The 24,279-nt window shown below is 41.3% G+C and overlaps 1 protein-coding gene across 9 annotated transcripts in view; it reads left to right on the forward strand.

The window, feature by feature from the left end:
• ANKRD44 (ankyrin repeat domain 44) overlaps nucleotides 1–24,279 on the forward strand; it is a 183,399-nt gene that overhangs the window by 79,471 nt on the left and 79,649 nt on the right. For all 9 annotated transcript variants that reach the window (XM_032210432.1, XM_032210464.1, XM_032210492.1 and 6 more), the window contains exons 3-4: nucleotides 6,963–7,041; nucleotides 16,671–16,741. In XM_032210432.1, coding sequence (XP_032066323.1) covers nucleotides 6,963–7,041; nucleotides 16,671–16,741 — 150 coding nt within the window. The remainder of the gene's footprint in view (nucleotides 1–6,962; nucleotides 7,042–16,670; nucleotides 16,742–24,279) is intronic.

Here is a 24,279-nt window from a genome sequence, read left to right on the forward strand (position 1 = left end):
ATCTACAGGGAATAAGAGGATTTAGAATTCCTCAGCCTGAATTTATACAGCTTAAATATATGTGCTTAATCTAACAGTAGTTTAGGGACCTGGCTGGTTCCCATTATTGTATATCTAAATTTCACTGAAAGTCAATATTTCATGGCTATAATTAATATTATTATTTTTTTATATTGACAGGTCATTTTTCTCATTTATTCTTTGCACAGTCTGAAATCCATTGTATCTTATGAGGATTTATTCGGTTAGCCAGAGCCTCAGGGAATATGAAGCTGCCATAAATTGGCAGTTAGTGTAAGGGTTTATAGGATTATTTTTCAATATTTTAAGATGGATGGACCAATTTTGAGATTGAGCCATTTTGTGTCCTGAATTTAGAGCAGGTCGGTTTCGTGTTTTGGAACTATGCTCCAGGCCCTAAAATTATTTTGGCTGTATTCTCTTCTACTTATATTCTACTGAACTGGAGAGAACCAGCTGAATACCACCTCTGGTGTTGATCCATATAGTGGTTGTGGGTTGGACACAACTGAATGGCAACAACCATTTAAAGCTCTCCACTTTAGTTGGTTTCTAGTTCCCATAATTCCGTATTGATCAATATTCTACTCCAACATATTTGGATTTAATTAGAAAGGAAGATACTGTATGTTTAAATGATTGAATAATATCCATATACAGTTGTCCTCCGTTCATTGTTCTTACGATTTCCTCAGCAAAAGTTATCTTACTCATGTATCATTCTACTTTTTTTTTTTTTTTTGCACAAGCTTATACAACAATGCAAAATACTTTTACTAAAGGGTGAAGTAAATGTAGCTATTGTTTTGGGCCATCCTTTGTTTAGTTTGTTTAAGATCTGTGTTTAAAACATACCATGCTTATTTTAATGTAAGCTGTCCTTCCTCTGCAATCAACTTTCTTTCATTCAATTATTTGTGTAAACTAGAATCTTTCAAAATATTTATAAAGGAAGAGAAATGTCTTCCATATATGAGCCCTGATATTTCTGTCAGTGTTCCAAGTATCATGCAGAATTAAATCAGAGTCCAAGGCAAAACTATCCTTTTTGTTCCAATTTAATAAGACAGACATCTTAGGCACATCTGTGTTAATCCCAATACAGGAAATGACCTCAGAATTCCACCCAGTTAAAAGTTCATGATCTTGTCCCCACACCTACAATCCATCACATGGTCCAATCTTCTTCTTCCATGCTGGCGTCTCCACCCAGCTGCTTCTGGTCAGGTGTGAAAGTGCGGAGACAAAGGATGACCTTGACTTCTAGCAAAGAATAAAAATAATACATTCCACAATCCTACTCCTTCTATTCCCCCCTCCCATCAACTATACTAAAGAACCAGCATAATGAAATAAGAGAAAGTGTGGCAGGCCAAAATTCTAAAAGGAATATAAATGCAGGCCTGACCATTTCTTTTTTCTGTCCTTTTGATATAGAACTTGATAACTTCTACATATTGCTAATTGGTCTCCAGTTGCCACTCACTCTTGAATATATGGCCTATTTTAACTAATAGTGAAAAAGCTAAGTAGGATTAGGCCTACCAGTAATTAATATAAGGATTAATAAAAGATTATCAGGAAATGCCAGCTCTGTAGCCTAGATTGAGAAGAAATTAGAAGGAAGGCAATATAAAACATTTCTATATTGTTGGCAAGAAAACACAAAGGCATGTGCATATTATCAAGAATCAAGTGCAACTTGAGGAAATCTTCGATTGTTTGATGTGTTTTTAATTTTATTTGAACTTAATACTATATCTAGGAAGTCCACATATTCCTAAAATATGGTCTATAGTAAAAGTGCCGCAACTTTAATGAAACTCAGAATATCTGTTTCTAGCTAATTGCTACGTTTGTAATTTCTGAGCTCTGTGATTCTAGAAAGCCCCATGTCAGGGTTCCAATAACCTCCAAAATTAAATCAGACTCCAAGGCAAAATATTGCTCAAAGTTCCAATTTATTAAGAGAGTCATGTTGGCACATCTGGGAAAACCCGAATCTGAAAGCTTCCCGGTTTTCCCCATCCAGTTGAAAGACTGGTAAGAAAATGTATCTAACCCACAGTCATATATCAAAAATTGGAAAAGGCAAAGAATCTTGAGAGCACAAAAAATATTGATGGACAGATCGGATTTTTGCAAAAGAAAGAAAGAAAGAAAAGGAAAATGCCCCCCCCCCAAGCTATTTGTTTGAAACAATTCGGACAGAAAGGGAGAAAGCACAGAAGTGACAAACACACTCAAACACTAACTTTACATTTGGTTTTGAACTTGAAAGGATTGTGTTTTTAAAGGAGTCTTGGCGCATGAAGATTTGCTTCGTCCGAGTGTCTTTTAACCAACATATTTTAAGCAACTCCAATTAACGAGAGGTGGAATGCAACAAGGGAGAAAGATCAAGAAAAAAGCACTGACAATTGATAACCTAAACTTGCCTGTGTGGGAAATTTTAATTAATCAACTGCCATAAATCAGAACTTGGAAAAGCAGGAGGAAAGAGAAACATACCCGAGTTTGGCTGTATGCAAGTTTGTTCCAATTAATATATTTTGAGCAATTATAACTAACAAGAGGTGGAAAATAGCAAGGAAAAAATAATAACAAAATCAAGAACTGGGAAATACGAAGTCTTTTTTTCTCTTTTGTCTGCAAAAGATCAAGATGGCTCCAGCTTTTCTTCCACTTCCACAGTAGTTGAATTAACTAAATTTAAGGTGGACCAGAACCTCGAAATAAGATTTCTACAACTAACTACAATTTTGGAACTGGACATTAAAGAAGAACAAAAGACCAAGATGGCTCTTGTTGCTCTTCCCCACAGCAGATGAAGTAGATAAATTTAAGGTGGACCAGAACTCTGAAATGAGAACTGTATAACTAACTGTAACTTTGGGAATGGACATTATGGCAAAGTGGGAATTTGAAGAACTACGTGAAATTATAAAAAATATGCATAAATCATTAAAATCAAGCCTAAATAGAATTCTGAATTCAGAGAAGCAGGTATTTAAAGAAGAAGGGAAGGAAGAAGGGAGGAGAGACAATGAAGGGGTAGAAAAGATGGGAAATAAAAAGCAGACAAAAAACTCCATTGGGCTTGGCAGTGGTATAGGGAAAAATGTAAAGGGGGGATGTGTCCCAACAAAAAGGAATAACAAGCAGACAAAAGATGTTTTGGAGATTGACAGTGGCATAAGGAAAATTGAAGTAGGAAGTTACGCCCCAACAAAGGGAAATAAAAAAGATCTTTTTGACGGTGACTTGGGGAAAATTGAAGAGGATGGACATGTCAAAACAAAGAAAAGGGAGAAGGCAGGAATAGAGAGGGAGACAAATGCCTTACTAGGAAAAAATCAGGGAACTAGAAATTGTTATATGGGAAAATATAAAGCTAAGATAAGGGATTTATTACTAAATATGATAATAAAATGGAGTTACTAACTGATTGAATATGATAATGGAAAGATAATTAAAGGTTAAAGCATATGGAATATGGACAAATATGAAACTGATATGGGGAGATTGTAAAGCAGAAGTTTGTGATTCACTTTTATACATGATAATTGAACTGAATTGCTAATTGATTGAACATGACAATAGAAGGACAGTTAAGCATGGGTTAAAATGTATGAAACATGGACATATATAGAACTTTTAAGATGATGAACAAAGTGAGATGTGTACCACTTGTTATGCTATATAGTGGATTAAGGGAATTGTAATGAACATTGAACAGTAAGGATTGCTATTTATAGACAATTAAGTGTAATCTAAACCAAGATATGGAAAAATGGAGAGGCAACATGAAACATTCTTACAATGGGAAACTATTGAGATTTAAAGACAGAATCACAAAGTGGGGCCATGTAAGGATGTATAATTATATAAATATAATGATGAGAATAGCTGGGAATTGTAACCAGGTCTACATCTAGGCCAAAATTAGGCGGGTGGTGGTGGTGGTTTAAAAGCACAATCACTATATATGTATACTTTTTTGTTCTCTCTTTAAAAAAAGAAGGAGGAAGATATATGTTAAAATTAAATATGTGTATTGAAAAGGAATTATAAATACCATCAAAATAAAATGGAGCTCGCTCAGAAGCTGAAATACACCAAATAAATCAGATGAAGAGTGTGAAGTAGAAAGAGGTAAATGAATAAGAGAGGGATAGGAAAGAGGGCAGGGGGGGAAGAGGAGGAGAGGAAGGAGGAGTGGAAAGGGGAGAGAGGAGAAGGAGAGAGGAAAGGGAAGTAGAGAAGAAAAGGGTGACAGAGGGAAGAAAGGAGGTAAGGAGGAGGGGGAGAGAGAGAGAGAGAGAGAAGAAAGTGATGGATAAGGTACAAAGATGGTGTATGGAGAGCAGAAGAGCCAATAATTATTTTTGGGAGTTGATGGTAAGATGAATTGATGTAAACATTTAATAATAGCAATAGCAGTAGACTTATATACCGCTTCATAGGCCTTTCAGACCTCTCTAAGCGGTTTACAGAGAGTCAGCATATTGCCCCCAACAATCTGGGTCCTCATTTTACCCACCTCGGAAGGATGGAAGGCTGAGTCAACCCTGAGCCGGTGAGATTTGAACCGCTGACCTGCTGATCTAGCAGTAGCCTGCAGTGCTGCATTTAACCACTGCGCCACCTTGGCCATACCATACGATGTTGGCTATGTAATAGTATACATGTGGTTATATGTTATGAAAATGAAAAAATAAAAAACTTTATATATAAAGAAGTCTCCACCTGTCATTCTGTCTTCTGCATTGATTTTCGAGAGTAAATAAGACCTAACCATTATTTTACACCGATTTAAGCCTACAGAAAGAGTCAGTTTGGTGTATTAAGGCATCAGGCTAAACTTTGGGTGGGTCTCTTCTCAACCTAGGAAATTATTTATTTATTTATTTTGAAAAGTTTTTTTTATTTTTTATTCTCTTACATAGAATTATAGGTATACATTCACATGGTTATTCTTCTTCTTTACATTTGTCATTCTTATACATTTATTATTCCATTTAAAAGGTTATAACATACAGCTTTATTTACTATCCCATCCGCCTGTTTTAACACCACCTTATTTTCCTTTCCTTTTCTCCCTCCCTCCCTTCTCTACTTCCTTCCTTCCTTCCTTCTCTCTTTTCCCTTCCTTCTTCCCTTACCTCTTCCCTACTTCTACTCTTTTTCTTCCCCTTCCTACCCTCTCTCCTTCTCTTTCTCTCACCCTCCCCTCCTTACCTCTTCCTTCCTTCCCTCCCTCTTCTTCCTCTCATCCTCTCTTCCTTTTTCCCCCCGTTGTTATAGGTGTCTCTTTCAAATCTCAATTTATGTTTTCTTGGGATGGTATTTCCGTAAACCCAAATATAGTTTAGTATCATTTCTTATTCCCTTTCCTTTGCTAATCTATCCTAACTACATTTTCCCTCCTTTATATCTCACTCTTGAATATATACTTGTATATTTAGTACTTTCTTTTCTGTTTCCCCCCTCTTCCCCCCTTTCCCATTTCATAGTTTCTCGTCTGGGTTCTGTATCTTCTAGGAAATCATTTCTAAAAAACCTTACCAATAAAACTTCAGGGGCTAAACCAGATAGTTGCCTAGAGTCAGTACTGTCTCAAAGACACCCACTCTCTCTTAAAAAAAAAGTTCTACACCACTTCAAAATTATGCCCTTGTCTGAGAAAGGGAAAGGCAGAGGAAGAATGGGAGGGAATGTAAGAGTAGGAAAGAGGGGAGGAATGGGAAGAAGAGGGGAAGGGTAAAGGGGAGGAAGGGGATGGAGAGAAGGGAAAGGAGAGGAGGAAGGAAGGAAGGAGAGAAGAAAGAGAAGAAAGGGGGGTAGGAAGGAGGGAGGGAAGGAGGGAGGGAAGCAAGGAGGGAAGGAAGGAGGGAAGGAAGGAGAGAAGGAGAGAAGAAAGGAGGGAGGGAAGGAAGGAGAGAAGGAGAGAAGAAAGGAGGGAAGGAAGGAGGGAATGTAGGAGAGAAGGAAGGGGGAAGGAGAGAAGAAAGAGAAGAAAGGGGGGTAGGAAGGAGGGAGGGAAGGAGGGAGGGAAGCAAGGAGGGAAGGAAGGAGGGAAGGAAGGAGAGAAGGAGAGAAGAAAGGAGGGAGGGAAGGAAGGAGAGAAGGAGAGAAGAAAGGAGGGAAGGAAGGGGGAAAGGAAGGAGAGAAGGAGAGAAGAAAGGAGGGAAGGAAGGAAGGAGGGAAGGAGAGAAGGAGGGAAGGGGAAGGAGGGAGGGAAGGAAGGAGAGGAGGAGAGAAGAAACAAGGGAAGGAAAAAGGGAGGGAGGGAAGAAGAAGTAGGACCGTTGTAAGATAAGATGGATCTATGGGATGGTAAGAAAGCAATCTTCAAGTATATTGTCAACTGTAGGGAAAAAATTGTTATAAATACATATTATTAATAACAGTTATGAGATCATATAATTGTGAATGTATATATGAAATTGATAAAATAAATATATTTTTTTAAAAAAAATTATGCCCTTGTCACCTCGAGGCTGGATTATTGTAACGCGCTCTACATGAGGCTACCCTTGAAAAGCGTTCGGAAACTGCAGTTAGTTCAGAATGCAGCCGCGTGGGCGATATTGGGTGTGCCGAGGTACACCCACATTACACCTATCCTCCGTGAGCTGCACTGGCTACTTATTGGTCTCCGGACTCAATTCAAGGTGTTGGTTATTACCTTTAAAGCCCTACATGGCTTAGGGCCAGGATACCTTCGAGACCGCCTGCTGACACATACCAATAAATAATAAATAAATAAATAAATAAATAAATAAATAAATAAATAAATAAATAAATAAATAAATAAATAAATAAATAAATAAATAAATAAATAAATAAATAAATAAATAAATAAATGTCTTAGCCTCCTAGAACATACTCAAGATCTGCAATGGCCTTTTTAAACCATTCTTTCTTTTTTCTTTTAGGACACGGAGAAGCGCACCCCGCTTCACGTTGCTGCTTTCTTGGGAGATGCAGAGATTATTGAGCTCCTTATCTTGTCCGGTATGTATATTTCCTGTTCGATAATTCTGAATGCAAAATGATTGACATGCTCATAAATGCTACAGAAATGAAATGCCTCATTTGGTAATGCAAACGAAGAGGTTTAATATATGTAATACATCAATTGCTACATCTGCTCTCCCAGCTTGTACCCTCCATATATATTGAATTTCAATTTCCATGCCAGCTGGGATTTACTCGTTGAATATGTGAGGGCCACCAGCATAAGAAAGCCCGCAATGTATGTCTGGGTTTGTAACTACACACCGTAACTTTTTTTTGCTGAAAGCATTCTAAATACTACTTTTTCCAGTGTTCAGTCTGTAGCAACTTGGCACGTTAAGCTTCTGTCAAACACCGCTTTGGCTCAGAATGATTTTTGTAGCTGATTACTTGTTAATGCCAGAATGTTAGCCAAATAACTTTTAAAAATGAACAGTAATGCCATTTTTTTTCATAACCCAATATAAAGACTGCATATTGTATATTGCAATGAAGGACTCAGTGGAAAGCTTATTTTATTTAATCACTTTGAAAAGTTGGCTATGTTCTCTGGTGCTGGAATGCCTTGAAAAATTCTGTGGTTCTGAAAGCAGCTTTTTGCAATAATGTGTACTCTGGAGTTTAGACTACTGATTACACTACTCTGAGCTATTGTGGCTCCCTTAGGTGGGGTTTATGGAGTTGTTTCCCACACATTTAGTGGGCACAAGGTTGTAATCTCCTGGTACAAGACTAGTCTTTGAGACAATTCTTGCCCGATCCCAGTAATATGTGCCAGTCAAATATTTCTGATAGCATTTAACTCTTAATAAATGATTCTAGAGCCGAGGTGGTGCAGTGGTTAAATGCAGCACTGCAGGCTACTTCAGCTGACTGCAGTTCTGCAGTTCGGCTGTTCAAATCTCACCGGCTCAGGGTTGACTCAGCCTTCCATCCTTCCGAGGTGGGTAAAATGAGGACCCGGATTGTTGTTGGGGGCAATATGCTGACTCTGTAAACCGCTTAGAGGGGGCTGAAAGCCCTATGAAGCGGTATATAAGTCTAACTGCTATTGCTATTGCTATTGCTATTGCTCGGTCCAAATATCACTAATTCTAAATCCTTTCTAGAAATCCAGAATTTCGTAACTACCTATGTCTAAAAAATAAGAAATGTTCCATTATCACGTTAAAAAGAAGACAACCATTTGTTTCCAATACACTAGTCTGAGTGCTTCTGGTTTGTAATCAAAACAGGCTTGTTATCAAAACAAGTCAGAAATAGGAAACACAAGGTTTTTAATAATACAAGAAAATGTTTCTTTAAAGTATTAGATCTAAGTTTAATTCAGACAACTGCCCTGAAGGGGCTAAAGACTGGGAGTGGTGGTGGTAGTGGCAATGGTGGAAATACTGAGAAGAGAGACATTGAAAGGCGTGCACAAAACAGCATTTTTTTCTGAAGCATTTTCTTAAAATTAGTACCACATGGGGCTTCCCTTGAAGATCACTCAAAAGCTTCATCTGATCCAAATGCAACATCATTGGCATTCCTTGGTATGCCCGTGTAACACTTCTGCTTCACAAGTTGTGTTGATAGCAAGTTTTATTTCCAACCAGGTGTGATTGAATGTGCTGGTTATCTATGAAGCCCTAGGTGGGCCTGGTTACTTTGTCTTCCATGGTATCTGACCGGCTGATTTGAACTGGCATATTTGGCATGCTCTGGGTACTTTTGTTTAAACCATGCCATCTGACACAGCACCTGCCATCTGGAATTAAGTTCCCCCGAGAACTGTATGGTCCCCACCCTTCAAGGCTCGGCCTTTTGCACATGCTTTCCTGGAACCCCATATTTAGATTGTGCGGGTTTGATTTTGCTCCTGTCTAATCTGCTGTCTTTCATTTCTTGTTTTTGCTTATTTTTTACATTGTTTTATTCCTTTTAATGTTATCTTTTTGTGAACCTCTCAGAGAGATTGGAAATTGGATAGTACGCACCACGGTGGCGCAGTGATTAGACTGCATAACTACAGGCTACTTCTGCTGCCTGCTGGCTGCCTGCAATTTGGCAGTTCAGATCAAGGTTGACTCAGCCTTCCATCCTTTTGAGGTGGGTAAAATGAGGACCCAAACTGTTGGGGGCAATATGCTGACTCTGTAAACCACTTAGAGAGGGCTTTAAAGCACCTGGGTACCTGAGAGACCACCTCCTGCCAATTACCTCCCTTAGACCGATCAGATCTCACAGGTTAGGTCTCCTCCGGATTCCATCTGCCAGCCAATGTCGGCTGGCGACTCCCCAGGGTAGAGCCTTCTCTGTTGCAGCTCCGGCCCTCTGGAATGACCTCCCTGTGGAGATCCGGACCCTTACTACCCTCCCGGCCTTCCGCAAAGCCACCAAGTCCTGGCTGCTCCAGCAGGCCGGAGGGCTTGTGAAATATCCAGCCCCACGGTAACTGTGAATGTTGCGTATTTTAAAGTGTTGTTTTGTCTATTTATCCCCTTCCCTTGTTTATTGTAAGCCGCCCGGAATCCTTCGGGAGTGGGCGGCATACAAGACCAATAAACAAACAAACAAACAAACACCATAAAGCTGTATATAAATCTAAAGGCTATTGCTATGAACGTTGAAGCTGTGAATGTTATATCACAGTCTAGGCTATTTCTTACCATGAGGATTTCTGTCAGAAAAGTATAAAACTCAGGTCTAATGAGTCTGATTAGTGAATCATAAAATGAGACGATTGAACATTTTCCCATGACTGGATCCCCATTAATGTCTTCAAGTTACTTTGAAGAGGGGCCACAGTTCACTGATTGCATGTTCACTCCTTAACATTAACTATTGAAAAGATCCTTGGGAGTGGATTAAATAAGTTGTGATCGTACCTTAGAAGACCGAAGGAAGAGCTGCAGCCAGTGCAACTGCCTGACCAGTGATACCTCCGTCTACAGAATAAATATAGTAGTGGTGGGTTTCAAAATGTTTTAGAACCTCTTCTGTGGGTGTGGCCTGCTTTGTGGGAGTGGCTTGCCGGCCATGTGACTGAGTGGGAGTGGCTTGGCAGTCATGTGTCTGGTTGGGCATGGCCAACTTGTAAAATGTGGTGAAACTCACTTAACAACGCTCTTGCTTAGCAACCAAAATGTTGGCTCAGAAACTCTGGCATTTGAAGCACGCACGTCTTAAAGCTGTCAAGTTACAAGACCCTTGAACCCCTAACCCTTTAGGAAAAAAAACCCCAGGGGTGTTCAAACTTGACAGCTTTAAGATTTTAAGGTTTAAATAGGACTCTTAGAGGCGGGTGGGGTGATTGGTGAGCGGCGGGCGGGGCGAGCGTGGTGCAGACGGGTGGAGGGAGGGAGCTGGAACCAGTTCTAAACTGCACGGTAGATTTGTGGAACCTCTTCTATAGAAGAGGTTAGAACTGGCAGGAACCCACCCCTGAAATATAGGCAGAGAAAGTATCTCAGAAGGGACCTTCCCCTATTTGGGGAAGAGTAAAAGTAAGGTAGGAAAGAGGTGCTTTCAGATTTTCAAGATACTGTTACTTTAATCTTCCAATAAAAGTAGGTATAAGACTCAGGGTTCTAGTTTCCCATCTGGACTACTTTGAAGGTCTTATGTTGGTAGATCAGAAATATCCTAATCTCTGCATTGATTTGATTTATGTGAAAGATACGTATATGTCTAAACACATGAGACTAGGCTTACAACAGTTTAAAACATTAATACTGAAAATAATAATAATAAACCAAGTACAAAGATATTGAGGTCTAACTCCAGAACTTCCCGACATAAAAATAATAGAAGCCAGGCTTACTTAACACTTTAATTTAAGGCTTGGTGGAACAGCCAAGTGTTTAAGGCCTTAAAGAAGGCGAACAAGTGTAAGGCCATCCAGATCTTGGGAGTAACGGTGTCCCATAATGGAGAAGGCACATTTCCTGGGTCCCATCAGATCGTAGTGTTTAAAAGAAGAGACCTGGAGCATGTCCACTTTACCAGTTCTTGTGTTTCAGGCAAAATAATTGAAGGTATGTGGTTTCACCAATTTTCTGCTTTTGTGCCATGTGTAGAGCTACCACCTCCAAAGTAGAAAAAGCAGGGCTAGATGAAGTGATAGTTAGAACTCAGCATAAAGCATCCTTTCACATTTCCCCTCCTACACATCCTCTCCCCCCCCCCCGCCCCCGAAATCATCCCAAGAAGGAGAATAAGAGTAAGGGGGAATAATATCTGCAGGAAATTGCTTCTAACGTAGTGCTTCATAGTTATTAGTCAGTCCTTGACAAATGTAACAGTAATTTTGATTGCTAAGTGATGTGATTGTTAACTACATGACCAGACCTGATTTTACAAGTTTTTACTGTGATTGTTAAGTGAATCATCCAATTATTAAGCAAATCATGCAGTTGTTAAGTGGATCATGCTGTTGTTAAACAAACCTTGCTTCCCCTATGCTTGTTGGAAACTGGCTGGGAAAGTCACAAAACATGATTATAAGGAACAGCTTTGAGGGTGGGACATAAGTCATTTTTTTCCAGACCATCATAAATTCAAACCACAGTTAAATAGCAATAGCACTTAGACTTATACACTGCTTCACAGTGCTTTGCAGCCCTCTCTAAGCAGTTTACAGAGTCAGCATATTGCCCCCATCAATCTGGGTGCTCATTTTATCCACCTCAGAAGGATAGAAGGCTGAGACAATCTTGAGCCGATGAGGAGTGAAGTCCTGGCAGTCAGCAGAATTAGCCCGCAATATAGCATTCTAGCACCTTGGCTCTTATGGTCATAAGTCAAGGGCCACCTGTGGAAGAAGCCATATTCCAGTTTTTTTCTTTCACTCTCAGCTTTTCTCCCTGATGCTTCTTTACCGAATTGATAAAATTGACCTTCCTCCCCAAATAGTGTATAAGGATTACGGAGATAATGAATATGAACCCATTAGGATGCTTGAAATATGTTTTCTAAATGTCAAGTTTTGTTTTGTGCTTCACTATTGGTAGAGACATTGGTGCAAACATTGGGATACTGTTGTGACTCAGCAGCAGCTTGCTGTGAGTTGCGTCGGGATGCAGGAATAATGAGCAGCTGTTGCTCGTTAGGGTCGTCTTCTGCAGATAAAAGACGGATGGTGCCACGCCTTAGTTGCAGAAGTCAATGTTCGTTCGTCGTTCGTCGTGTGTGGTTCATCGTTTCGAGATTCAAAGAGGCACTTGGATAAGTGGTTTGCTTTCTGTAAACCTGATTCAAAGAGGCACTTGGATAAGTGATTTGCTTTCTGTAAACCCCGTTTGCTGTAAGAGCTTTTTGTTTTTGCTTTTGCTGTGTAACGTTTTGCCAGAGACTTTATCTACATTTATTTTTGGGCTCGCAGCCAACTTGAGCCAGGACTGATAAAGATATTTCCTTTGAAGTTCTGTCTGACTGTCATCTGTGAACGAGCAGAGAGGGGGGTCAGAACAGGATATTATGTTCAAAAATCTATTTTAGAGAACTCTTCCTTCTAAAGTAGTAATTTAAGTTATCCTCAAAGGAAATAGGTTGGCATACAAATGAAATAAAGTAACTGATTAATACATATGTATATCAATAAATAAACACACCTTTCCTTTTTGACCTGGAAGGACCACCCGATCATGTTTTTAAGGTTTGGTCAATACTGCCTTTTTGTGTTTGTGTTTTCTGGCTGCTTTCTTCCTGCGAAACTCTGAAGTGCCATTATTTATCAAGGACATCACTGCTTGTACCCCCTTTTGAGTAATACAAGGTTACGACTCATAAATTATTTCGCTGTAGTGCCTCTCTCTATCAAACTAATGCATTTCCGTTTGTTAAAAATAGGTCTACATTTTGGAGGCTGCTTCATAAAGGATGGATCGGTTGAATACTGATCAGCATAAACAGCAGACAGCAAAACTCCTCAAATCTTTTCGGTTCATTTTTTATATTTAAAGAAGGATTTATAACCTGTAGCAGTCCTGCTGGGGAAGCTGGACCCTGCAAAAAGAATTGGCCCATTGCATTTCCCTCAAGACTCAGGAGAGACATTTGGTGAAATATGTTCGTAGTTAGTCTTGTGGCACATGAACTGGTGCACCAGCAGTACAAATAAACATAGCATGTAATGAATAAAGCATACGTCCTTTGCATTGAGACATATCAGGAATGGGCCTCTGGGTTACCATTAAACAGAAATTATTCAGAGTTAAAATGCAGAAGACCAGCAGCCAGATGTCTCAAAACAGCACGGTGAAACCGTAGCCAGCGTGACTGTTTATGTAGGTTGAAGCTGTCAGACTGAGATTCTGAAGCGGGGGGGGGGGGGAATAAAAGGATTTTGGAAATCCTGCTTGAATTTATATACAACCGAATCACAGGACCCATGTTTTCCCGTCAGGGATTTATGGTTCGATACCTGAATTATTTAGCATCAAAAGCCCCTCCACCCCCCAAAAAAAGTTGCCTGCTCTCTAAGTCTAGCAGCCATTTCTCTAATTTTGAAAATTGAAAACCATTTGGGTGAGACAGATATCTATCTGCAGCATGCTGCAAAGAGAAAAGGGCTACCCTTCTCCCCTTTCTGCCACCCTGACAAAAATAGCTCTTGCTTGCATAAAATTAGTTTTGGCACGAAGAAGACACCCCCTCCTCCTCCCCCCAATGTTAATTTATTTATGTATGTGATTAAATTTTTATACCATCAAGGGCCCACGGTCTCATAGCAGTATAAATCTCCCCTCCATGTTTGCTGTGCCCCTGTTGAAATCACCCCGTCAGCACCGCTTTAAATTTAATAAAGAACCATGTTATGATATGATTATTAGCTACACAATTCAGAGCAGATTCGGTTGCTTGATACTTGCTAGCTGTGGGCCAAAGGCGGTTTTCATCAGCACAGCAAACTTCAAAGAGAAGCTTGGCTCTTTGAAGCTACTAAAATGAATGTCTTAGCACATCTGCAGGACGCTTAATATTGGTTAGGACTGTGTTAGATTTGTTAAAGGGTGAGTTGCACAGTGACAGTTCTACCCCGAGGTTCCAAAGAGTTACAAGTGCTCTGATTAGCGTGGTCCCTACTCCCCCAATTCAGTATTGTGTTATCAAATACAGAATATCAGACAGATAATCAGGAAGGAGCACTTGGTTTATGGATTCATGTTCTCCTGTCAACCAATACTGTCTTGTCGCTGAGTGTAAGGTTTGATTTGATTTGATTTGATTTATTGCATTTCTATGCCGCCCTATTCCCAGAGGGACTCAGGGTGGCTCACAAACCAAAGTAAGGGGGGGGGGATACAAACATGGAGGAAAGACAACGGACAAACAACTACAACAATTTAAAAACAGTCAACAACCACACAATTCGAGCGGGGGTGGGGAAGTCATCAGCCCCAGGCCTGTCGGAACAGCCAGGTTTTAAGGGCTTTGCGGAAAGCCTGAAGGTTGGTGATAGTCCGAATCTCCACGGGGAGCTCATTCCAGAGGGCCGGAGCAGCCACAGAGAAGGCCCTCCTCCAGGTAATAGCCAAACGGCATTGGCCGGTAGATGGAATCCGGAGGAGGCCTAATCTGTGGGATCTAATGGGTCTATTGGAGGTAATTGGCAGCAGGCGGTCTCTCAAGTACCCAGGTCCAATACCATGAAGGGCTTTATAAGTGACAACTAGCACCTTGAAGCGTATCCGAAGACCAATAGGCAGCCAGTGCAGCTCATGGAGGATAGGTGTGACGTGGGTGTACCGGGGTGCACCCACAATCGCTCGCGCGGTTGCATTCTGGAAGGTGTAGAAGCAGATCTCTGAGAGCTGCTGGTTGAGACTTATGGAAGTTGTAACCTAAAATATGTTGCCTAATAGTGGTCCAGAGGAATTTTATGTAAAAGATCCAGCAAGGCAGTATAAGGTCAGGGTCACATAATTTTAAAACAAAAGGTAACTCATTTGAATGGCTCTTTTGCAGCAGTGGGAAAGGTTCCATTCTTAATCGGACATTCTGAATAGTTGCTTTTTAAATACATTTAAATACATCAATAAAATTGAATGTGCAGATAACTTCTCTGCGTTAGATAAACAACACCTTGCAAATTTGCAAAGGCAGAGGATGTGGAAACGAGATCTGGTTAACAAGGCACCTACTATACTTCTGTGGTGTGTTTCATTTCCAGGAAAATTTACACATTATTTTTTCAGAGATTGTAATCAAGCAATCAGTCAAAATGTGAATTCCCTTCTTTTTCTTTTCTTTTTAAAAGATATTGTATCCAAACTACATAAACTATTGGGCCTATTGATGACAAAAACATTTCTTCCATCTTCTGTTTAAATCTTATTAAACAACAATAGGACACTAGGAATAGAAAACACAACATTGGAAAAACAGCCTTTTCACAGAATGAAAGGGATTTGGGTTGGAATGAAGAAAATAAGTAGTATTGATAAGGACTGTCTTTTGTTTAAAAAAGAGTAGAATGAGGATTCTATTATAGAATAGGGAAAAGTCGCTTAGCTGAGATGGGCGGTTATAGAAATTGAATGAATGAATGAATGAATGAATGAAGGAAGGAAGGAAGGAAGGAAGGAAGGAAGGAAGGAAGGAAGGAATGTCCAGCTTATTTTAGGTTTTAGACAATGAATCTAATAAAGTAATAAAATACTGTCTCAGTGAAGCTATGAATTCTAGACCTTCCTCTGCTTCTCCACTTTCTCATTTGCTCCAGGTATAGATTTGGAGAGCAGTTGGCCAGGGCACATGAACTACATTTTTGTACAAATATGGATAGCCACAGAATAGGATGTGTGTGAGCAGCATCAGTATCAACAATGCAAGTAATAGAACTGCCTGGTCTTTGACAACGTTACAAGCAAACTGTTGATACCTTTCATGATTTTTTAGTAACTGGTTAAAGCAGTGACGTGCGGTGAGGTTGATACCTGGTGAGGCTCAGCAGGGCAGCAGTCGGCCTCGGCGGGGGGGAGGGGGATTTGCATCGCGGGAGCAACCAAGCGCCCGGGTCTGCAGCAAAGAGGCAGCCTCCTCCTTCTCGCCCACTCCTCTCTCCTCTGAAGCACGCCCCGCCCAACGTAAGCGTGCTCAAGAAGACACGATTGGCTGCTTCCAAATCAGGAGGCGGGAGAATTAGTGCCTCTTTTCCATCTGAACTTCTTTGCCTTTTAGCTCTTTATTAACTTTTAGAAGGCGAAAAATTCCTTATGGAAAAGAGGCCCCGAGTTCTCTCGCCTCCTGCTTTGGTTAACACTAAGCAGACACCAAGCCACTGTGAGCTGGAATCTGGTAGCAACTATCTTGGCTTTAATTATTAAAAAAAAAATATTTAAATTTCTTTCTTTTTCCTGAGGAGACTGGTGAGGCTCCGCCTCCCTTGCCTCTAGTGACTGCACGTCCCTGGGTTAAAGCATCAGGTTAGAAACCGTGAGACGGTGAGTTCTCTTTCCTGCTCCAGGATTATTTTGGGAATCAGCAACGTCACTTTGCCTTTGGTTATTAGCCATCTTGAAACAAATGTCAAAAATTGGGCAGTATGGTCTGGAACACGTTCTGTATTGCATGCTGTTCTGTTTAGCAAGCCTCACTTTTGGGTGATGTGGTATTTAAGAGATGTCTATTTGATTTTGCAGGAGCCCGTGTCAATGCAAAGGACAACATGTGGCTGACTCCTCTCCATCGAGCTGTTGCTTCAAGGAGTGAAGTGAGTAACACAGCCAATGCTTCAGCAATATGTGCTTCAGAAGTTTCAACTTTAAAAAAATGCTCTACTGTTACTCCATCCCTTGTACACATATCCATAAAGGAACGATTCAATATAATTGTCTATGTAATTCTAAGTTAGGTGTCTTGAATAATGGACTACTATGTATATATTTAATGTGTTTACTTAATAGTCAGCTGGATCAGGGAATCAAAGCTGTGAAGCAGGCATACTGGGGATGGGGAGAGGAGGAAAGGAGGAAGAGGGTATATGCTGCACAGTGACGTGCGGTCAGCTTTAGGGCTGGTGAGGCACTTTTTACACTTGTGGACTTCAACTCCCAGAATTCCACAGCCAGGCATGCTCAGTTCCGATTGAAAGCGACAGCATTTTTCCCCCTTGCAAAATAAGTTTTCCCGTTCTTTTTCTTCTCCCTCCCCCTCCTTCCTCCCTCTCTCCCTCCCTCCCCCTCTCTCAAACAGACACATGCACACAGAGAACTTGGATCCCTCTCTCATTCACTCACTCTCAAACACAAACACAGAACTTGGATTGGATATATTTTCCAAAGGCTTGAAAGCAGCTCCTCTGCCATACCATTCCCCTGCTGCCTTCCGATCAAACTTTTTGAATTCCTCCCCCACTCCCCACACATGCACCTTTTCCAGCTGTTTCAGAGACAATTTCAACTCTGCTTCTCCCTGCCCTGCCCTGCCCTGCCCTCATTAAAGGCCAGAGCTCTGAGTCAGACTGAGCTAGTTGCTCCCAGAGAACTCTAAAAACCCTCTAAAAATGCCCTCTACAGGAGGCAAGAGAATACGTGCCTCATTTGCATAAGGAATTTTTTGCTTGTTAACCCTTGCTTAACTCTTAAAAGGCGAAAAATTCCTTATGCAAAAGAGGTCCCTAGTTCTCTGGCCTCCTCCTATGGTTAAAACAAAGCACTGTTCCAAGTCACTGTGAATCTGGCAGCAACTACCTTGGCTTTAATTATTTTTTAAAAATTCTTTAAAATTCTTTCCTTTTCCTCATGACTGGTGAGGCCACGCCTCCCCTGCCTCTAGTGACTGCACTTCCCTGATGCTGCATTGGAGGTTATGTAGTGTAGCATTCACCACTATGTCTCTTGTGTCCTGTATTGTCAACTTATTCATGTGCCAGGAAGATGCAGCTCACTTGTATCTGTAAGGCCCCAATAAACATTCTGCCTTCCTGTCAGCTTGAGATTTCCAAAGGGTTTATAAATAAATTAAGTTACAGTACAAGCTTCTTTACATTAACCGTTCGGTGACTAAATGGAAACATTTTCCATTTCCCCAGAATTCTTTGTAGCCCTGGTAATGATTGCATTGCATTCTTTGATGTGGTGATCATTTTTGTCTATGACACAGATGAATAAATGCTGGGTTTAACCTAAAAAAGGCTAGCATGCAAAGCTTGTGTGGTTTAGATGCACATATCTGGTTTACTTAATAGATTTAATGCCATGAAATATAACTCCATAGTCACTAATAGAAAGCATAAATATAGGAAACACGGACACTTACTTGAGAAGAGAGATAGAATTAAAAGTTGATCTCGCATGCTGATCCAGAATTTTGCTTCTGGAGAGGCCTGAATACCGTTATAAACATTCACCAAGTTCCCTTGTTGCTAGTAAGGAAACTAATTGAAAGCTATTTGAAAGTTTTAAAGTTTCCAGAGGTTTGAAGAGCATAAATGACTTCAAGAAACAGAAGCTGAGATTTTTCTTTCTTCCATAATTATGAATCCAGTAATTGTACTGGATCCCAGCCTTCACTTTAGCAATAGCAATAGCAGTTAGACTTATATACCGCTTCATAGGGCTTTCAGCCCTCTCTAAGCGGTTTACAGAGTCAGCATATCGCCCCACAGTCTGGGTCCTCATTTCACCCATCTCGGAAGGATGGAAGGCTGAGTCAACCTTGAGCCGGTGAGATTAGAACCGCTGAACTGCAGATAACAATCAGCTGAAGTGGCCTGCAGTACTGCACTCTACCCACTGCACCACCTCGGCTCTTTGCCAAAACAACTGGCGAGAAGGGAACTTCCATTATCCCCCCTTTACTTTCTTTGTACACACAGGCAAAGGCTAGTGGATAAGTTGCAAATAAATACCACTTAAAAAGTAACAGGTGTAAGAGAAAATTTTGGCAATGTGATTACAAAGCATATTAACTTAATCAGTTCAACCCAACCCTGTTTTAGACGGCATGGTTACCTGCATTGCAGTCAATGGCAGAAAGAGAGAGGTTCTCCCTAAAAGCACCCTCAACTATTTATTTCTTAACACAGAACTATGTACTTTGCAAACTGGCTTGATATTATCAGGTTGCTGACCAATACTGTCTTGTTACCAGTGTTGAAATAAGATTGCCAGGACTACTTCAACTGAAATTAGGAAATGATTCACAATTTATTAATCTCTATTTTGGTGCAAGGAAAGAAAACATGAACCAAAGTGCCTTGAGCGACCCTCGCTTACTGTTAATTTCCCGAGTTGTATTAGGAGTGCACAAGGAGTGCTGTAAAAAAGGGAAATGGTTTAGGTTTAGGTTTCGTTTTATTTATATGCCACCCTATTCCCAGCGGGACTCAGGGCGGCTCACAAACCCAAGGGGGGAAGGGAAACACAAAAACTACAAATACAAGCATTTAAAAATGACCAACAGACACACAAATCGAGAGGGGAAGGGAACTCATCAACCCCAGGCCTGCCGACACAGCCAGGTTTTAACGGCTTTTCGGAAGGTCTGGAGAGAGGTGAGGGTCCGAATCTCTGCGGGGAGTTCGTTCCAAAGGGCCGGAGCCGCCACAGAGAAGGCCCTCCCCCGGGTAGTAGCCAGATGGCATTGGCTGGTAGACGGAACCCGGAGGAGGCCAGCCCTGTGTGATCTAATGGGTCTTTGGGAGGTAATTGGCAGCAGGCGGTCTCTCAAGTACCCAGGAAATGGATCCAAACCATGCATTTGGTAAAGTAAGAGAGACAGACTATAGAGCAGTGTTTCTCAACCTTGGTCCCTTGAAGATGTCTGGACTTCAAGTTAAAGTCCAGACATCTTCAAGTTAAAGTCCAGACATCTTCAAGTGGCCAAGGTTGAGAAACACTGCTATAGAGAGTGCCTTGTATTTGTTTTAATCAATGGTAGCATCTTTTCCAATCATGTTTTATTAAAAGACCTCAGTTTCCACGTGTGATAACTCACTTTATCAGATGAAAAAGGCATCTGATGGAGTGAGCTACAGTTCACAACAGCTTACGTGTTTTTTTTTTTTAATAAAACTTGTTAACCAGTAAAGTGCTATCAGATTCTGAATTTAGAGAGAATGCTGAAACTTCAGCGATATTGCTTGGATTCTCTTGAGATCTCGGAAAAACAGTTGTTTCTGTAACTATCTCTCTCTGATGGAGGCATAGACATCGATTGAGGAAATATACAGGAAATAAAATTTTGGAGTCTCTAGGAATTAGCTTCTGTCTAGTTTGCTCTCATGCTGGTCTCAAAATGGAATAGAACCAGCGTAGAGTACTGAAATCTCTTCTACTGGTTTCAAACCCCTAAAGCAACCATTACAATCCCATTGGTAAGCATCAGGGGTGGGTTTCAGGCGGTTCGCAGCGGTCCCCGTGAGCCAGTTGGTCGGCGAAGGGTCCACCCGCCCGCCCGCGTTTCTTACCTGGTTTTGACGAGTTCTGCGCTTCCACGCATGCGCAGGACGCATACAGCTCCTGCGCAATCCTCCAGGAGCAGCTGGAGCATCGCACAGACGCTAGTATACATGCGTGCACTGCGCGCGTGCACGAGGACGACGCCGGCCCCGTTCCAACCGAACCAGTTGGAACGGGGCGAGAAACCCACCCCTGGTAAGCATCCTCTTTCAAATTCCAGTAAGCTCTGCAACAGTGCTGTTGCCATAGCACTGCAGGAGGCCTCTCCCTCCTCTTTTCCCCTTCTTCTTTCACAGATGAAACAACTACAACTGCCTGCCATCTCTCCACCACTGCTGTTGCTTCTAGGGCAGTGATGGCGAACCTTTTTGGCACCAAGTTCCGGGCTAGTCTTCCGGTTACTAGCGCGCATGCGCGCAAGACGATCAGCAGGCCAGTGTGTATGCTCATGCAGGAAAACGGAAGACCAGCTCTTCCAGTTTCCCCCAGTGCCGCACGCACAAAAGCCAGCTGATTGTCGTGTACGCATGTGCTCAAGAAACCCAGAAGAGGAACAGGCGACGCCATGCATGCCAGGGGACATGGCTCTGTGTGCCAGTTTGGGCACGTGTGCCATAGATTCGTCATCACAGTTCTAGGGTCTCTAGGAGTGAGCCAGCTACTACCATCACCACCTTATTGAGTTCTGTGCTTAAGATCTCAGAAAGGTGATCTACCACGCAAGGAGACATTAATTCCACTGAACAAGGCAACCACCAGAGAGACAGAGGGAATGTGGCAAAATGTCCACATTCCACTGTTTCAGAAGCAGAAGAAATGACATCTCTGCCTTTGTTAATTGAGCACTTCGTGAACCTTGGGCTCAGAGCAAAGCTTATTTTTAACATGCTGATTGATACATTTAAAATCCCTAATGATTTTGACTATAAATATAATTAATTCAATTTCAATTTAATAAAATTTGTATGCTGCCCACTCCCTTGGGACTCTGGGCAGCTTACAGGAAAGAAAAAAGAAGCATTTAAAAATTTAAAATAAAGAGATACAATTATTAAAATTACACACCATCCATTCTGTCTGAGTGGGGCTGGATATTGATCAATAGCCCCAGGCCTGCCGGAACAGCCAGGTCTTGGTGGCTTTATGGAAGGCCGGGAGAGTGGTAAGGGTCCGGATCTCTACGGGTAGATCGTTCCACAGGGCCGGCGCAGCTACAGAGAAGGCCCTCCCCTGGGGGGGCCACCAGCCGGCATTGTCCGGTCGACGGCACCCGGAGGAGGCCCAACCTGTGCGATCCTATTGGTCGTTGGGAGGTAAGTGGCAGGAGGCGGTCTCTCAAGTAGCCAGATCCTAAACCATGTAGGGCTTTAAAAGTAACAACTAGCACCTTGAAGTGCGTCCGGAGACCAATGGGGAGTCAGTGCAGCTCGCGGAGGATGGGTGTGACATGGGTGTATCTAGGTACACCCAATATCGCTCGCGCGGCTGCTTTAATCATTTAGAATGTTCTTCACTGTAGCTAGCAGTCTTCTAAAGAGAGACTCTCTTTGAAAAAAGAACACTTTTGCTAAAAGCAATTTCATTTAAAAAATAACCATGAATAGATCATTTACCAACTTCCAACATCCTTGCAGAAAACATTCCCGAATTTCGCCCTTTCATGTAACAGGAAAAGTTATGTGATGTGATGAGCCAATAAAACACGGCATAATTTTACCTTTAATGGAATGTTCCCAAGCGATTAGGATATCTGCTTAGATATGGACTATATTAAAGGGAGACAGCAGTGTGCCAGAAAATAGTGTCCTGAAGGTTTGATTGTGCACATTCTCCTCCCCTTCAATCATCTCTTATCAAAATATTGAAAATAATGCCCAATCCAGCAAAACCTGTTCAGCAAGTTTCCTTAGGTTTACTCTTTGCAAGTCAATTCTATCTTATCCCGTCTGGAGTTACTTTTTTTAAATAGCTCTGTATGGTATTTTTTATACTTAATATCCTATCCCCTCCTTCCTTTTACTCACTTAAGACTTTATAAGTGAGAGAAATAACCAGGAGCAGCTAAATTTTTATTTATAATGTGGTCCCATTCTAAGCTGCCATTTTGCAGGGTGTTTTCATTTTCCAAAGTTGGGTCTACACCAGTGGTTCCCAAACTTGGCAACTTTAAGACTTGTGGACTTCAACTCCCAGAATTCTCCAGCCAGCAGAGCTGAGCTGGCAGAGCTGTCTGGAGAATTCTGGGAGTTGAAGTCCACAAGTCTTAAAGTTGCCAAGTTTGGGAACCACTGGTCTACACAATCCATGCCAATGAATTGGCTGTTGAGAAAGTCTTTCTTTTTCAAAAGTTGCCAGCTTGGCTTTTCTCCAAAGATTGGTAGAATTGCTTTTGCAGCTATCTGGGTCCTTGCCAAGCCTAAGGGGGTTGGATTCTTAGAATTTGTTTCTAAATCTGAGTACTCTTTGGCTGCTACAGTATTGGAATTTCCCAGCTGTTGGCTTCTGGTAAAACTCCACTGAAGAAACATTAGAAATCATAAGCTACAAATCCTTGAAAAGAAAGGATGGTGGATAGAAATTGCCACTCCTTGGTTCATATTAATGGCATAATTTAACATCAATTTTAAAAGAAAAGCTATGAGCTTGACATAGAAGGTATTGGACTTGTTTCACCTGCTAAACCTGTTGGGTTTCTATTGAACGTGTTTAGATGGCTTCTAATCTGTCTCAAATATAGTTGAAGAGTTAAAAGTATTCATTTTTTTGTTTTGTTTTTGCAGCTCAGTTATATTTCTGTGGCTCACATATATATGTATAGGTATATTGATCATAATTCTGCTTTAAGCATATAATGAGTCTGAAGGGCCAATTGAAAGAATAGTGGAACCACAGTGTTGGTACAAATTCTGGAAGCTGCATGGTTTTCCACTAGACCTGTTGTCAACCATGCATCGTGGGCAGATGTCTGCAAGTCAAAAGTCTTCATGTAGCAGTCAGTGGGGAAACCACATAACTATATATAGCCAAATAATGTCCATGCGAATAAAATCATTGATTACAGATAATTTTCCCAGGTAAAATCCAAGTTATCTCAAGCTGAAAAGAATTTTCCACTCCTCCTTCTCCTCCTCTCCCTAATAGTTTAATAAGATGCAAGTTTTTTCCCCTTCCATTCTATTTCTTTGAGGGCCACCTGTGAGAGGCGGGTATACATACTGAGTTCTTGGCTTTCAAATCTTGGCTTGTTAGAATGAAAAAAGCCAGAATTCCCCAGCTCCACATCACATTAAAACACACTAAGAAGAAATTATGCTGTGGTTTATTTCATCCTTTGCAATGGCAGCAGAAGCAAAGTTGGAGTGATTCAACTCATTCACACGAAGCCAGAATTCTTCAGAAGGCACTGTGAAAAAAGCTAACTACTATATAAACTAGATTAAACCAGTAAAAATGTACTTTTATTTTGCCATTTTTACCTCCCAATCCCTTAAGGATTTTAAGTGACCCACAACTTTCTTCACTGCTTCTTCCTCTCAACACTGTTGATAAACATTAAGTCAATCAGTGTCCCTTTAGCTGATCAATCATCAAGCTGCAAAGACTGTGTTCAGTCAGTGCCTCATCTCCCCTTTTCTTTTTTATTTGCATCAGTGGTGGGTTGCTTATCCCGTTCCAACTGGTTCGGTGGGAACGGGGCCGGTGGCATCCTCGTGCACGCGCGCAGTTCACGCATGCAACATAGCGCCTGCACAATGCTCCAGCTGTTTGTGGAGAATCGCGCAGGCGCTGTATGTGCCATGCGCCTGCATGGAAGCGCAGAAGCCTTCAAAGACCGGTAAGGAGGGCG

This window comes from Thamnophis elegans, chromosome 1 (assembly GCF_009769535.1).
Source record: "Thamnophis elegans isolate rThaEle1 chromosome 1, rThaEle1.pri, whole genome shotgun sequence".
Taxonomy (NCBI): Eukaryota; Metazoa; Chordata; class Lepidosauria; order Squamata; family Colubridae; genus Thamnophis; species Thamnophis elegans.